The 15,535-nt window shown below is 33.8% G+C and overlaps 1 protein-coding gene across 3 annotated transcripts in view; it reads left to right on the forward strand.

Annotated features, from left to right (window-relative positions):
* Positions 1–15,535, forward strand: part of LOC123685920 (zinc finger protein basonuclin-2-like) — a 240,957-nt gene that overhangs the window by 79,063 nt on the left and 146,359 nt on the right. For all 3 annotated transcript variants that reach the window (XM_045625787.1, XM_045625786.1, XM_045625788.1), the window contains exon 3: positions 11,812–11,914. In XM_045625787.1, the coding sequence (XP_045481743.1) occupies positions 11,812–11,914 (103 nt within the window). The remainder of the gene's footprint in view (positions 1–11,811; positions 11,915–15,535) is intronic.

Raw genomic sequence — 15,535 nt, forward strand, 5'->3', positions numbered from 1 at the left:
GAATTATCTCGTATAACTTTTCTATTTGTCTCAACAGTTATTTAGTTCTGGTCTTTCTGACCACACTTATAATATTGTGCTTATTGCGATGTTATTTCATTCATTTCAATGAATTTTTGTCCTTTTCCTTATTAAATTTTCTATGATTTTTTATCTGTTGATAACTCACGTACCATGGAGCTCCTTTAACTTCTTGAAGTTTTGCCAATTGCTTCTTGCATAAAGGTGATTTTGAACATTACACCTGTCTTTATTGTGTTAACTTTGTTTTCTAAAGGTTATCTACTCGTCGGGTTCAATAACTGATATAGGGCCCAGTGTAATTGCTTCGTTTTCTTTGTGTTCTTTTCTTATTTTTTTGCTAAAACTCAGGCTTAAGCCAAGAAACCGGTATTTCACTTCTGTCTTCAATTTCGGTTTCTGGTCTTTTCCTATTACTATTTACTATATATGTTTTTTTGTCCTTTCCTGTTTACATTGAGATGAATTGCTCATTTCAAATGACATATAATTTTGTCGAAGTTCGTCTGGTGTTGTGCAGTTAATTTTTATTTATATAGATTTCGACATAAAAGTACACCACTTATATCTTCCCAAATATCGAATTCCAGTAGGTATTGATGATTTTATTTCCAATCAAAGAACATTGATCAGGTAGAGTTTTGCTGTAAGGTTAGTAGAACTTCCATTGGACTCTTCTTTCTGAAGATTAATTGAATGTTTATTATTGGAAATAATGAACCAAAATAGCTTGAAACTTTCACAAACTCCATCACAGAAACTCCCGTTCCTATTGGTTTTATATTTCAATTTCTTTCTGCCGAATAAGAAAAGATATACGATGAGAATTTTTTCATATCTCAATGTTGAAACCCATGAAATATAACCGAGAATAAATCAATAATCTTCGATAATTGCTTCAGCACACCTTCTCACGAAGAGCGTGACTCTAAAAAAAAAAACAAGTTCGGATGATAATAAGTTGACGTTCAATTTTTCTAATTCCGTCTAAATGAAGTTGGGGGATTTTCAGATGATCATAAACGTGTTCTGCATCGATTGGTATTGGCACTGGCGCGTTCCACGGTGACCTGAAGGTATGATTTTCCGATCAACTGCTAACTTCTTCACGTATCGTGACACGTAGCATTAAGTCTTGATGGCACAAGGTGTGTCTTATTCTTCCCGATTAAGGAATGACCCATATCGAAAAATGCTACCTTGCGACTGGATAATGATCATCATTTCCTGTATTCGTGTCACAATAAAGCATTCAGGGTGTAATGTCAAAGCTTTTACAAGAATTGCAGTGTCAAAATGATTCATGGCGGGTGTGTCTTATAAATCCAAGTTTGCCTGGCTTATAAGGCTGTTCTTTCAGATGTGCGCAAGCAGTAAATATTATGTTTGGTACATACGTAATGCCGAACTGAAAAATGCTTATTATTCATATAGTGCAAGTAGGAAATATATAGGGTATCCATTTTCTGGATTGCACATTTATTCTGAATGCGATTTATAGGAACAGAAGTTGATAAAGATGGATGTAGTACTCTTGTTCAGTCAGTGAATTTAAAAATCTTCAGTATATAGAAACACGAGAATGGACAATACTCCCATTTTCTTGCATTTGACAACAATAAAAAAAACAACATGATAAAAAAATTGAAATACATGACTCATCAGCCGTTGAAAAAAACTCATGAATATGATATTTTCAAATCGAATATAAAATGACAGTTATTATATTTCCTCTTTTCGATTCTTTAAATCACAACAATAATATTAAAAATGTAAAATCTGAAGATGCTATTGTGTAGCGGAACAATTATTATAATTTATATAATTAAAAAGTGGAAAGATAATAACTGTCATTTGTTTTCAATTCGAAATGAATTTCCATCAAGTAAAGACCGAGTTATCATCAAATTTTTTCCATTCAAAATTTATATAAATCCAAAAGGAAGTTTTTTCTTTAAAGTATCAAGTTACAAGATATGTTACTTTCTGAAAGACTATAAGTTTGTGTATATAATTACTATTAGAAAGACTTTTATGGCATGAAAGGCACCTAAGATACTTTTGACACTCTTGGCACCCTATATACTTTCAAATATTACGCAGAGTTATCATTGAAAAAATATCTAAGATACTCAATTTGGCCAAAGAATGAAAAGAACAAAGACACAGTAACTCAGATACTTCAAAGTAATTATCAGTATTGATACTATCTAGTATCTAGGACACTTTTCGTGAGAAACTATAGTTCGTTTTGAAAATTATCTCAGAGACATTCTGAGTTACTCTAAAGTAACTATACAGATACTGTTTTCTGACAGCTCTGATACTGTGACAGGTGAAGTATCTCAGACACTTTACGGTATCTAAGATATTTTTTCGGGATACAAGATACAAGTCCATTTCGAAAGTATCTGGGATAGTAGTTGCTTCCTGTCAAAAAATAAGAAAATAAAAGGAATTGAGATACAGTAACTAAGGTGCTTCAAATTGACTAATTCTTTAATTACTTAAAATGTAATTAATTTTCTCTGACGGCTCTCTCTGTGAATTTGATAAATAGATTCCAACATTAAAAATCAATTTGTGAAATCCAACATATTTTTCAATTATTTCAAATATTCTGTTGTGAAAAGAAACAAAAGTTGTTTGTTGAAATTTCACAGCGCTCTGTGATTGTCATGACTATGCCTGCGAGATAGTTTCTGGAAAAGTTGAAACTGTGGGTGTCCAAAAATCACTTTCGGCTTCATATAAAACTGGTTGTGGAATTTTAAAAGGATGTATCAACAATTATTAATAAAAACCCTTCTGTACTGGCGCATCTCGGCATCACAGATAATGTCTTTGATCATACAGGTTTGGTTGACGCTATATATTCGTAACGACACCATAAAGATGTTAGCATGTCAGCCAGTTATGTTTATGGTGTCGAGGTTCACCAACATAAATGACCCCTCTTCGAACATTTTCTTGCACCCGATTGAATTCAGTGAACCCAGTTCTGCTCAATACTTCGACAACTGAATACAAAGAATTCGTACTAATAAAAATCTCAGGTTTTATTTTCTACTCGAATTTACGTCTTTATAACCACAGCTGTCAGAAAAATTTAAACTATAGTTTAATACCTATTTTTTCATTGATAAATTTCAATTGTAAAAAAAAGGCTCAATATGCAGCGTGTCGAAGTTGGAAAATGGCATTCCTTTAAAATAACATTTCTCGTTGAAAAAAATCTTGAAGGAAACACTTTTGCAGGACAAGTATTGCATACCCATAAGGTAATAATTTTAGACTGGTTTTCAATGAAAATTTTTATTTGATATGGGGTGAATCAAACATTATTCAAAATGAAAATCGTTTAGATCATAATTTACCCTGAAATCGAAAAATTCGTATTTGGAATTTTCCAATTTTTTGTCATTATAATCTTAGATTGGGAAGATGCACTATATTAATGTCTTCTGGCTTTGCTATGACCAGTTTTTGAGATAAACAGGATAATATAAAAAGAGGGGCAACCGTTATTACAAAAGTTGTATACAATGAAAATTTTATACAGCGTAACGGTAAGAGATACGTTACCGTTTACTAATTTTTATTTTGTCAATGTGCAATGAACGACATTGTACAGGATGTCCTAAATTCGAGGCTAACTGAGAGCATCTCAAGAACTATAAAACTCAGAAAAAAAATATACAAGGACCCCAGATCTTTTCTTCGAAATAATTAAATACCAGAAAGCAGATGATAGATATCTTGATTCCTCAGTTTATTAGGTGAAAAATAAACTTTTTTCTTCTTCTTCAACTTTTTGACAACTTTCGTAATAACGGTTGCCCCTCTTACTATATTACCCTGTTTATCTCAAAAAATGGCCATAGGAAAGCCAATACTTGACATTAAAATAGTGTACTCGATCTAAAGGTATAATGAGAAAATTGGAAAATTTTACGGATGACTTTTTCAATTACAGGGTGAATTCTGAACTAAACGAATTTCATTTTGAATAACGTTTGACCGACCCTGTACCTAACAATAATTCGTAATAAAAACCAGCCTGAAAATATAACCTTTTGAATAAGCAATATTTGTCGCGCGAAAGTGAGGAGAGAAGACTTGTTCAAAAAAGCCTTCATTTCTATTTCATGAAACATATCGTTGAAATGTATGAATAACCTATGAATGCATTGATTCCGTTTTCCAATTGATATCTCCCATTTCATTGAGTGATATGCATTCTTCTACGTTTATTTAAAATTACCCCATTGCACTGGGGTTAGTTTAAATTATAATTGGAATGACGTTTGAAGGTCATTTGAAATTGAATCTGGTCAGTTGAATGTTTTACTATATTCTAGTTTTACGCTCATTCATTTATCGTGAGGCGAATGACTTTTGAAGGGGGCGAAGTACTGAGAAATTTAACTAGTATTTGAAAAGGATTCTAGTATTTAGTTTTGGAGTTTCACCAGAAATTCATTTTCATCTTCCACTTGTATGATCGCACTGCTATTTTACAATCGACTTGTCAATTTCAGCTAGTCAGATGGGAATTTTTCAATAATTAAGAAAACAAAATTTCATATGGGTATAACTTTGGATCGATCATTTTTTTCTTTTTACGAACATAGCAGAGATTTTTGAATCTTGAAGTCAAAATTGGTCGGCAGATTTGAACATCGAATTTTTTAGTGAGTTGAATCCAATATTTTGAGAACATTCTCTCAAAAGTATTTCACCATTTCTATGGAAAATATTAGAGAAATTCCTTTACCAACAGCTTTATGATTTCTGCTCGTTGAATGATTTTTACCAGTGCATCAGTGCGGATTCAGAGCAACTCACAGCGTTGGTACAGCACTCACCCATATACTCGACGACGTCTTGCGTAACTGCACAGGTTCTTTTAAACTTTTAAACTAAAGCCTTCGACTGAATCAATCATGAGCTGCTTCTTGCCAAGCTGGAGTGTTATCAACATTCCGGAATTGTTTTGAATTTTTCGAAATATTTCTATGTAATAGAAGTCAATATGTGAGGGTGGAAGGAGGTAGATCATCATGTGTTCTCATCAAAAAGGGAGTACCACAGGGTTCAATTCTAGGTCCATTCATGTTTCTGATCTATACTGCTGATTTGTGTGAGACTGTTAAATTTTGCCGGTTTCATGCTTTTGCTGATAAAAATTCTTTGAATGGTTTTTAAGTCAAAAAATAAAAAATCACTTCTATCCAGCCAAGCATCTACTGCTTCAAAAATGCCAGTATATAATCATTTAATTTTCTTTCTTCTTGTTCATCATAAATGTTGATTTTTTTTGTTAAGGAAGGATTAAGGGATATATTGTAATATTGTGGGTTGAAATGTAAGAGTAGAGTAAGCTAAACTTTCGCCCAATAAAGACGATCATTATTATTATTATTAAAATCCAAAAACAACAGACATTCCTGCAAAAATTCAGATTGGTGTTACTGAGTTCATTCACGATGAATATTCAACGCAAGGTTCATTCGAAGGATCCACAAATTAATTAAAGGGTAAGGGTCTACGAAATGTCGAAGAGACATTCAAAATGTCTCAGTCTCGTCTGCGATGGAACAGAGAAGGAAGCTGTTAAGTGGTAAGGTGAAATGGGTTCGCGGCTGTCTTCGATCCATTTATAAACATCTTGCCTGTTGGCATGCAAATCAGACATCTAGCCCAGATTTTGATTGATCACTTCAGAAGATTGATTACGCAGGACCGCGTATATATTGTCGACAAAAGTGCGTCGCTATAGAATATGCCATAGAATATGCCGGGTCTATTATATGGAGTCTCATTCTGAATTGTTATCAGTATTTTTCCTTTCTGTCTTATCTGATTCCCATTATCTCGAGTATTGCCCTTTTTTTATTTCGCTTCTGGTTAGCTGGGTATTGTGCTTTTTTACGCTCCACGCTGCTAACGACCTAGACATGACTTCCGTACTAATTGTTCACATTTCAAACAAGTAATTGTTCTTAGTTGACTTCAAGTTCCTCGAAAACACTCTTTCTCATGATCAACAACTAAAAAATTCTCTTTCAATCGCATTCGTCAGAATATTGCAATAACTTCAAAGCAACAACAATTTTATTCAGTCAGTAGTGGGTGCAAAACTGTTCTAATTCTTTATTCCTCAAAAATGAAAACCCAATGTAAGTAACCATTTTCTGTTTCTAAGTTCATTCACCATGTTCAATTATTTGTTCTCAGTTGATTGCTCTGTTTTTCAATAGGGCCTCATCAACTTGCAGTAATTGTTCTTTCAATGTAACCCTCACTTATGCTTGGGTTGAAATCTTTCTCATGTCTCTTGTCTCATTTTCACCACTATGTTCTACGCCTCGGGGTAGGCTTTACTTCCCTCGTATCAATTTTCTACTGATTTACTTCAAGAATATCTTGCTTATTTCGCCGTTTGTATGTTCTTTCAACCTTTCCAATAAACTATTTCTTGAATTCATGAAGCCGTTATGGCATGTGTTATTTTTCTAATTTTGTATATGTTGAATTTTATCATTATATCTCTGCTTTATCTGTGATATATTTGTGACACTTTCAATCTTTAATTTAGTTGGAGAATAGCTCAACTTATTTGCTCGTTCATTTTCATTATCCGCTTGATAGATAGGAGGTATATGCCTTATTACAGTCTTCGATTTATCACACCAGACATCCATTTTTGTGTTTTCCACATTTACAGCCTTAGAAATATCTAGAGAGACACTACAGGGATAGCGAAAACCGTTAGAAATAAAGGGTGGCTTAAATTATGAAAAAGTTGCGTTATGTTGGGATCAGTGTGTTGGTGTTAACAGATTCAAAATATCTCAAGTGGCTCCCCAGATATCTCTGAAAAATTAAAAATTGAGATTTTCTTTTTTTCTGGGTAACTCATTTATTTTTGGATATAACTCCACACAATAAAAGTGTTGTTTGCAAGGTTTCTTCTCATGTCATCATTTTTTATTGATGGGACTCCACACAATAAAACTGCTATAAATCGGTTAGCTTGATACGATTCAAGTATTTGATAAATAAATACTTGGCTCGACTTGAGATTGAAAAACTACTACTTCACTTGAGCTAAACTTGAAATGAAGTCAAGCTCAAGCCAAGGAGTTCGAAAATCAAGCCAAGACAGGAATCTCTACAACACACTCATCCCTAAATAACGCAACTTTTTTGTAATTCAAGCCACCTGTATTTCTAACAGTTTTCGATATCCCTCTAAAGGGTTCTAGTTGGAGAAACTGTTTGAATGTTTGCCATCAAAAGTGGAAAATACAATTCAAATAAATTAAGGTAAAATCGTACTTAGTATGTCAAGAGAGTATTTCAGAGTGAGTCGAAGAGAAGTGGAATAGTTATTTATAATACAAGTGCAGAAGGTATTGATATTCTTCCACGAGTTCAAAATTCAAAAACGAGCCACGAAGTGGCGAGTTTTGGAATGAACGAGTGGTAGAATGAGCCTTCTGTACGAGTATTATACATTATTTTCTCTAATTCATTGCATTTTCATTGAAATTAATGAAATATTTCCATAAATATAATTTAGTGATATTTGCATTGAAAAATGTTGGTTGGCAGAACTGCTTTCTTTAAGGCAATTTGATGAATTGACAGATAAAGCCGCAGCGGAAAGTTCGGAGTGCCAACATAGAATAATAAAATATAACCATGAAAACTGTGCGTTTCTGATATATTCTCGCACGATTTTGTTCTACAAGATGTGGAAGAATGAACGGAATAACCACAGAATTAGAGAAATACCTAACTTTTCTTTTAAGATCATATAGAATTTTAGCTTTTAGTCGCATACGAAGATCGTTTAGGATTCCAAGTGAAAAATATCCATTGTCAGTCGGACTGTAATTGCCCTCCATTTCAATATTTACCCTGTAGAAATGAGAGGAAAAGGGTGTGCTACGTAAATTGGGACGCTGTCGCTTGTTATGATTTCGAATTTGGAATCCCAGCGGGTATGTAATCTGCAGGGTCATCACATTGATGAGTATTAATGGATTAATGCAGTATGTTAGGTCAACACAACATATTGTTATAATATACAGAGAACCATCGAATTTGTGGCTTTTCAACGTCACAGCTTTCAGTCCTCAATGAAGCCAGAGTAATATTTCATGTAATTTTCGATTGATTGACATTCGTTTTCGAAACTGAACCTTTATAGCACCCACTCGTTCAATTTCTTCCTTTCCACAACTCTTTATTTTTACGAAGGATGTATGTAAGCTATTCTTGACAGTTATTTGAGAAGTTGCTTAAAACCGTAAGCAGTTTTCTGTATCCTTATGGTTTAGTGACAAACTTGAAAACAGGAAAAAAAGTAATAGAAATGATAATTTCCTATCGAATATTCAACTCAGACTTTATGACATTGTGTTGAAAGGTTTCTCTGAAATGAAGTTCCCGAATTCAGATAATGTTCATTTTTCACCTTCGCAGAATCAATAGATCATATTTTTACATTAGTTTGTTATGACAAAAATCGTCATGGCTTTATTTGCCGGTAATCGAAAAATTTATGGGATTGCGAGTTCATGACAAGAAGAGAAAATTTCATACGATTTCATTCTAAATAGAGAAATTGAAAGATTCTGTGATCTCTTGCCGATATTAATGGCATAGTAGAAAGAAGATCGCATGAAATGTTAGATTATTATATAGACGTACAACTATGCTTCCTCCTTTTTTTCCGAAATTCTAGGCTTTATTGTAAAAAATTGGTTATACATTTATGATTCCAAGTATTGTCCTTTGCTGGCCTGTACTTTCTCCCATCTTTTTTTGGCATCGCGTTGAAAAAACGGGTCATCTTTTGAAGCGATCCACGAATCGATCTAATTTTTTACTTCTTCATGAGAACTAGAGTTCTGGTCATCCAGGCCGTGTGCCATTGATCGAAAAGAGTCATAGTCCGAGGGAGCAATGTCAGGAGAATAAGGCGGGTGAAACCACTTGTTCTTGAGTTCTTGAAGCGTTGAAACCACTCTCGGTACGTTCTTTCACTAATAGCGGCATTAACGTAGGTATTTGAGAGCATTCGATAAGCCTCAGCCTCAGATTCCTTCATATCAAAGTAGAAAATTAAAACCTCCCGCAAATGACAAAAATTTTGCTCTTCGGCTGACATGTTTAATCGGGAATAACTTTATGATGCAGACATAAATCGACTAATATTTCGATGGCGTTATGTTGACGAACACTTACCGCTACAATAATGTGTTGCAAAACAGCGGAATCAAAGTTGTACACCTGATATTTCAAAATTTTTTTTTGTCATGAAAAATATTCCAAAATGTAATAAATGACATTGAGTTGAAATCATCTCGTAATTCTTTGTTTTCATGGCATGCCACTTTGCGAGTAAATGTTGTAATTGTAAATTATATAAGATCAAACAGCAATCTGAAGGTTCATGCGAAATTTCTTGAAAAAATTCAATTAACATGAATCTCAACTAGAGAGAAAAACTACGGAGTTCAGATCATTCCTTTTCCTTCTGTCACCAATGAAATCTACTTCAATCACAACAAATTTATGATGAAGAGTCTTAAGTGATTTTTCAAGTAATTCCTTCGCGGAACAAATGAATCAAAAAAAAATTTTTTTTTGTAGATAAGCCTGGCGAAAACGTTTTCTAACACTTCGAGTGCTTCATTTCACTTTCATGAATCCCTGAAGTCCATGAAAAAACGGGATACGGTAACAGAAAGATTTATATTCAGCACCGAAGATTTTTAGCTCTAACTAAGATATTTCATTAAAATTCAGGGAAAATAAAAATTAATCTAATCCCTTTCGGCAAGAAAGAGTAAATGGTCCCCCAAGACAGCCCATTTTCCGATGGCCCTAGTTTCATTGTTTTATGTCAGAGAAATTGGCGTCAACCTCAATAGGTCTCTTGGGGACCGTAAAAAGGGCCAATTTGAATATTTTCAACAAGGATTTTAAGGAGCGTGAATTCTTATAGGGGTATTATTGAACGGTGACTTGTCCAAGTTATGGGGGATGGAAACAAGAAATATTGGAATATCGCCACAAGATATCATTTGTCTAAACGAGAATATAATGGAAATATAGTGATACATTCTGATTAGTCAGCGAAGTTCTTGACAAAATACTATTCTTAGAATCATCTCCAATAATCTAGTGCAGACTTTTATTACTGCAGACTTTTATTTCTTTTGAATGAAAAAATCTCTCCAGTGGTAGTCCATATATGATATAAGTGAATATGAATAAGCAAATTTAGGAGGGACGATTCAGAAACTTCGATTCTTCGGTTTGAAATCAGATATAAATTCGATAATTTCGTGAAGTTACTGTTATTATTATTAATTATGAATTTTTTCATAAAATGAACCTTTACTTTTTTTTAAGACTCGGCAGCAAAATATCGGACCCTATACTGTTTATGAGTTTATTATCGTGTTCAAGTTGATTACTTTTTTTAGTAATAATAATAGAGAATCTTTATTTCAGAAGGTCAGTTAGAAAATCAAACAAACGAAATAGTGTCAATAAAGAACAAATGAAGAAAATATTCTATTGAATGAAATCCTCCAGCTTGTAAGTTTTAAGTTCTATCAAAATTTTATGTATTTTTTGCATTACGAGCACATCTATGTCCGAGGTTTATTATTTTCCTTTATCTATCCGCTTTGTCGGTGTCGCCCCTTATTTGCCATCTGTGATTTTTGCATTGGTCATCGGTATACACTTACCCGTTGTTTTTTGTATCATTTTCCTCACAAAATACTAATACTGCAGTTATCAAAGAAGTGAACTGAGTTATTCGCATCGAAAAAATGGTCTGTGTATTTCATTTAAATTGCAATTTATTTGTAAAGACATCAGTTCTGAATTGACCATAATGGTATTACTGAATTGGAGGTACAAATGAAAATAACAAATTCCTCGGATCATCTTAAGAAATAAAGTCCTATAACATGGGTCCGAGAACGGTTGGTTTTTGAGATACAAATGTCAAAATTCAAGTTTTTTTCTCATAGCACATTCCCTTCACAAGATATTCAACTTAAATTTGGCATAGATATTCCAATTTAAAGTTTTCATCATGTAATATGCTAATTTTGAATGCAAATCTACAGGGTGATATTTTTTCTGGAAGAGTGTCCGCATCTTTCCACCAGAACATTCGTTTTGTGAACCACCGGTATTTTAAAAAAATGTAAAAAAACTGGTCTAGTAACACACATAATGGTTTCTTGTCGGTTCTTGTGAAAGAATATTCAGTAATCCTCAGGAAAATCGAATCATTATAAGATCCAGTGAGCTGTGATGAGTAAATAATAATTTATTTAAGTTTTGGTACTTATTTAACCAATCTGTAGAGAAGATCAATAAACATTCGATAAACTGTTATATGCATCACAAAAAGTAGGACTACCAAAAACACCCTGTATCTCGAAAACAAAGCATTGCTTTATTTTTATAGGACATTCTATCCTTAAAATTATTCAAGGAATTTTTTATTTTTCTTTGTACCTCCAATTCAGGATCGATCGAATGGTATGAACAATCGAATAAAAAAAATGCTATTATTTCTAGTAATTTTTGTTTAAAACTTCGTTTTCGATTTGCTCATATCAAAAATATGAGTAAACGTCGTTTTTCGATTGCACCCTAGAAAAAAATAAAAAATTCAACGAAAAATAAATCGAACAAAATACAATAATGGTGAAAACTAGATACATAATTTACTTCTTGTTGCAGGCCATCAAATGTACTTTGCCAAACTGTTCTTGTGATTGTTTCATCCCAGGAATCAAACAAATTCGTTATTGTGAAACTTGCAAACATGGCTGGGTTCCCCATGGTAAGTAAATGGAACATTATAACCTCATCTGATTACTAAAAATTTGAAGGTATGAATTGTTGTTATCTAACAACACCTTCAAAGTTACTGTGATATTTTTATTGATCAGTATTTTTCTATGTATTGTATAATAATATAAAACGGAGTATAATAGCAAAATTGAAACAAAAATCTAACAAAAATTTACAGGGTGTTTCAAATTAAGTCGGCACCCTTGCCAACTCCTTTATTATTGATGCTACAATTGTCGGTTAACTGGTAGCATTTTTAGTGGCCTTCTCGATGCCGAAAACAGAACAAAAATTGACAGTCGCGTTGTCATAATATTTCATAAAATGATATTTTTTTCAATGGAACACCCTATATTTTTTCATGCATTTCGATTCGCTATAAAATTCTCAACAACATTGTTGTGTTGTGTTGCATTGAAAAAAATATCATATTATGAAATATTTTGACAACGCAACTGTCAAATTTTGTTTTGTTTTTGGCATCGAGAAGGCCACTAAAAATGCTTCCAGTTTGCCCATTTAACCGACAATTGTAGCATTAATAATAACGGAGTTGGCAATGGTACCGACTTAATTTGGAACACCCTGTATAATTATTCAGAGTATGAATAGTTTTGAAATTCGTGGAGCGTCTCTCTGAGATATAGCAAGTTATAGCGTCTTATTTTTTGTAGAATGAAGTGAAAAATAACTGAATCCATTTCGCCTTGAAATATGAAATCTCACTTTTTCAAACGATTGCTTAGAATGAGCTTATCTAACATTTTCTACAGATCCATAAAAGTAAATTTTTATATTCAGTCTATTTTTTTTCCGCGGCGCCTCATTTGTATTAAATTTCTTTTACCGTGGAAGTAGAATAAATAAGCTTTGAAAGCAATTACCCATTTTGTCAACGGTTTAGATTCAAACAGAAGACTTTGTGTAAACAAAAGCAAAGGTGGCCTGAATTACGTTGGTCCTGTAAGTCGTAAACTCTTGGTACATAGGCGTAGGTAGGTTTTCACTCCACGTGACATGAAAATGAGTGAGAGAAGAAGAAAAAATCCCGAAATTTGCTGTTCACATTTTTCAATGAAATGACCTCTTTGCATGATATTTATCGTTTTTTTTTCCAACCAGAAATTCAATTTAGATATGAGATAGAGTAATTAAATTAATATTAAAAGATATGTGATGTTTCGTGTGATTTGATTGATCAAAGTAATTGCCATCTCTTAATTGATAGCAGCGAGGTAACAACAATGATAGATATATGAAGAAACCCAGCAGAAATGTTACGTAAGGAACCGAATAACAATAATTGTGATTTCGATGGTATTGACAGATAAATTGGATTTATCATAATAACTCCAAGAGTCCAAGGTAATTGACGGTGGAGGAGTATTGATAAAAATATGGATAAAGATGAAATTATAAGACAAAACACACTAATTGAATAGACTATGAGCAATAGAAACATTCTTCTGGTAATTGATTGACTGATTATTAGAATCGATAATTTATGTCGAAGAAAGCTAATAATCGATTACTACTATCTGAACTATTTATGGTTTTGATGATTGTGTATTGTGATTAAAACAATACCAGTCATTCAATTATTAAACCTTCCATTCAAAATACGATTGAAATGCGATATTCCAACGGAACGAAGAATATTATTGATATTGTTCAGTGGTTCGCATCATTTCTGCAAATTTAATATTTTGTCGTAATACTAGAGGTTTCATTTATACTGCTCCACAAGAGTTGGGGATATCGTATTCAATCGTTTTGAAAAGTTTGTAATCTTCGAGAAAATCGCTGTAAAATCATTTAAAACTCAATAACAACTTGAATCGATCCAATAAAAATCAGCATGAGACATTTCGTCAATCTGGTCGCCTTTTTTCTGGAGTTTGGTTCTTTGTATATGCTTCATGGATGTTCTTATTTTGAATTGGAGTCAGTTTATCAACGGTTTCGATTTGAAACGAGTTTTCTGAAAATACGAAGACGTAAATTTACAAACGCTGAGGCTAATAGGGCTATCGGAATGCTACAGGGTGGCCTAACTCAGGTTGTTGTAGCGGAAAGGCTCCAAGTCAGACTTTGGAATAGGTTCAGGGAGACAGGTTCCTTGTTGGAAAGACCAAGGCTTGGTGGGCGACGAAAAACAACACCTGCTCATGATCGTTTCATCACCGTTTCGGCGAGAAGAAACCCTACATCTACATGTAGAATGCTACGGAATACTCTTCAAAATGCAGATTGGGTCCAAGTTTCCATCGAAACCATCAGACGACGTTTGAGAGTGGTGAATCTAGGTTCTAGACGTCAATTAAGAGGAGTTCCATTAACACGTGACCATAAGCGTCGAAGACTGGAATGGGCAAGGCAACATATCAATTGGAACGACCATTGGCCTAGTGTCCTTTTCACTGATGAATCCAGATATGGACGATTCTCAGATTCTCGAAAAATAAAGGTTATGGACAATCCCACGCATACACTGTTATCGTCTCTATGTCCAAGAAGTCCATCCATTCCGAGGGGGTAGTGTTATGGTATGGGCCGAGATATTTTTCAACGGGCGCACAGATCTACACATTTGTCCTGGGAATATGACCGCCTCAAACTATAGGGAGCATGTCATTGAAAATGTTGTGCCAAATTTTCACGCTGCTATTAGTGGAACTTTCCAATTTCTAGACGATAACGCTAGACCGCACCGTGTAGCCATAGTTGAGAATGCGCGCGAGGAGCTTGGTATTCCACATTTACCAATACCTCCGTACTCACCAGATTTAAATTGCATAGAACATGCATAGGATATGCTCCAAAGAAGATTAGATAATCATCAACCTACCCCAGAATCCTTAAATGATCTAAGAGAGCTTCTGCCCCGTTTAGGGAACCAAATTCCTCAAGAAATGTTCAACAACCTAGTGTGTAGTATGCAAAGAAGATGTCAAGCTGTTATTGATGCCCGTGGAGACCATACGCTGCAGACCTACAGGCTAAAATTAATTTTATTTCCTGCAACTTGAAATCATATGAACTTTCATCACAAAAATCTCATTTAAACTATATTTTTTTGAAATTTAAGTCGATATCCCTAACTCATGTGGAGCAGTTTATCTAAATGGATCATTCAATCCAAGAGTATCTAGAAAACGGTAAAATGTTCTGGTGTAGACCAGAAGATCTACGGCACTGTCCTAACGTCGTAAAGATCGTTTCGAGCGTCCGTCGAACTGTTTACAGCGTCGTGACGGTTCAGTATAGGCACACATGTCGTTTTTGATAAACAGATCGCGACAGCCGTTAACACATACATTCCAATTGCCTCTACTTTGAACGACAATTTCACTATTTATAGATCCAACAATAATATTTACTCTGGCATCATTCATCAATTTTTTGCAACAGAAGATGCCATTCTACTTTGTAACCACAGGTTATAGGATCCTGGCTTATTATTTTTACCGGAATGTGACATTTATCGCCCTTTCTACGAGGCAGTTTTTTGATCTGGTTTAAATTTAGAACCTTTGAAAGCAAGGTTTGGTTTTCGTATGTCTCATTTTTTTTTGACAATTTGGAATAACCTAGGAAGGCATTTCTGTAA

Source organism: Harmonia axyridis, chromosome X, assembly GCF_914767665.1.
Source record: "Harmonia axyridis chromosome X, icHarAxyr1.1, whole genome shotgun sequence".
NCBI lineage: Eukaryota > Metazoa > Arthropoda > Insecta > Coleoptera > Coccinellidae > Harmonia > Harmonia axyridis.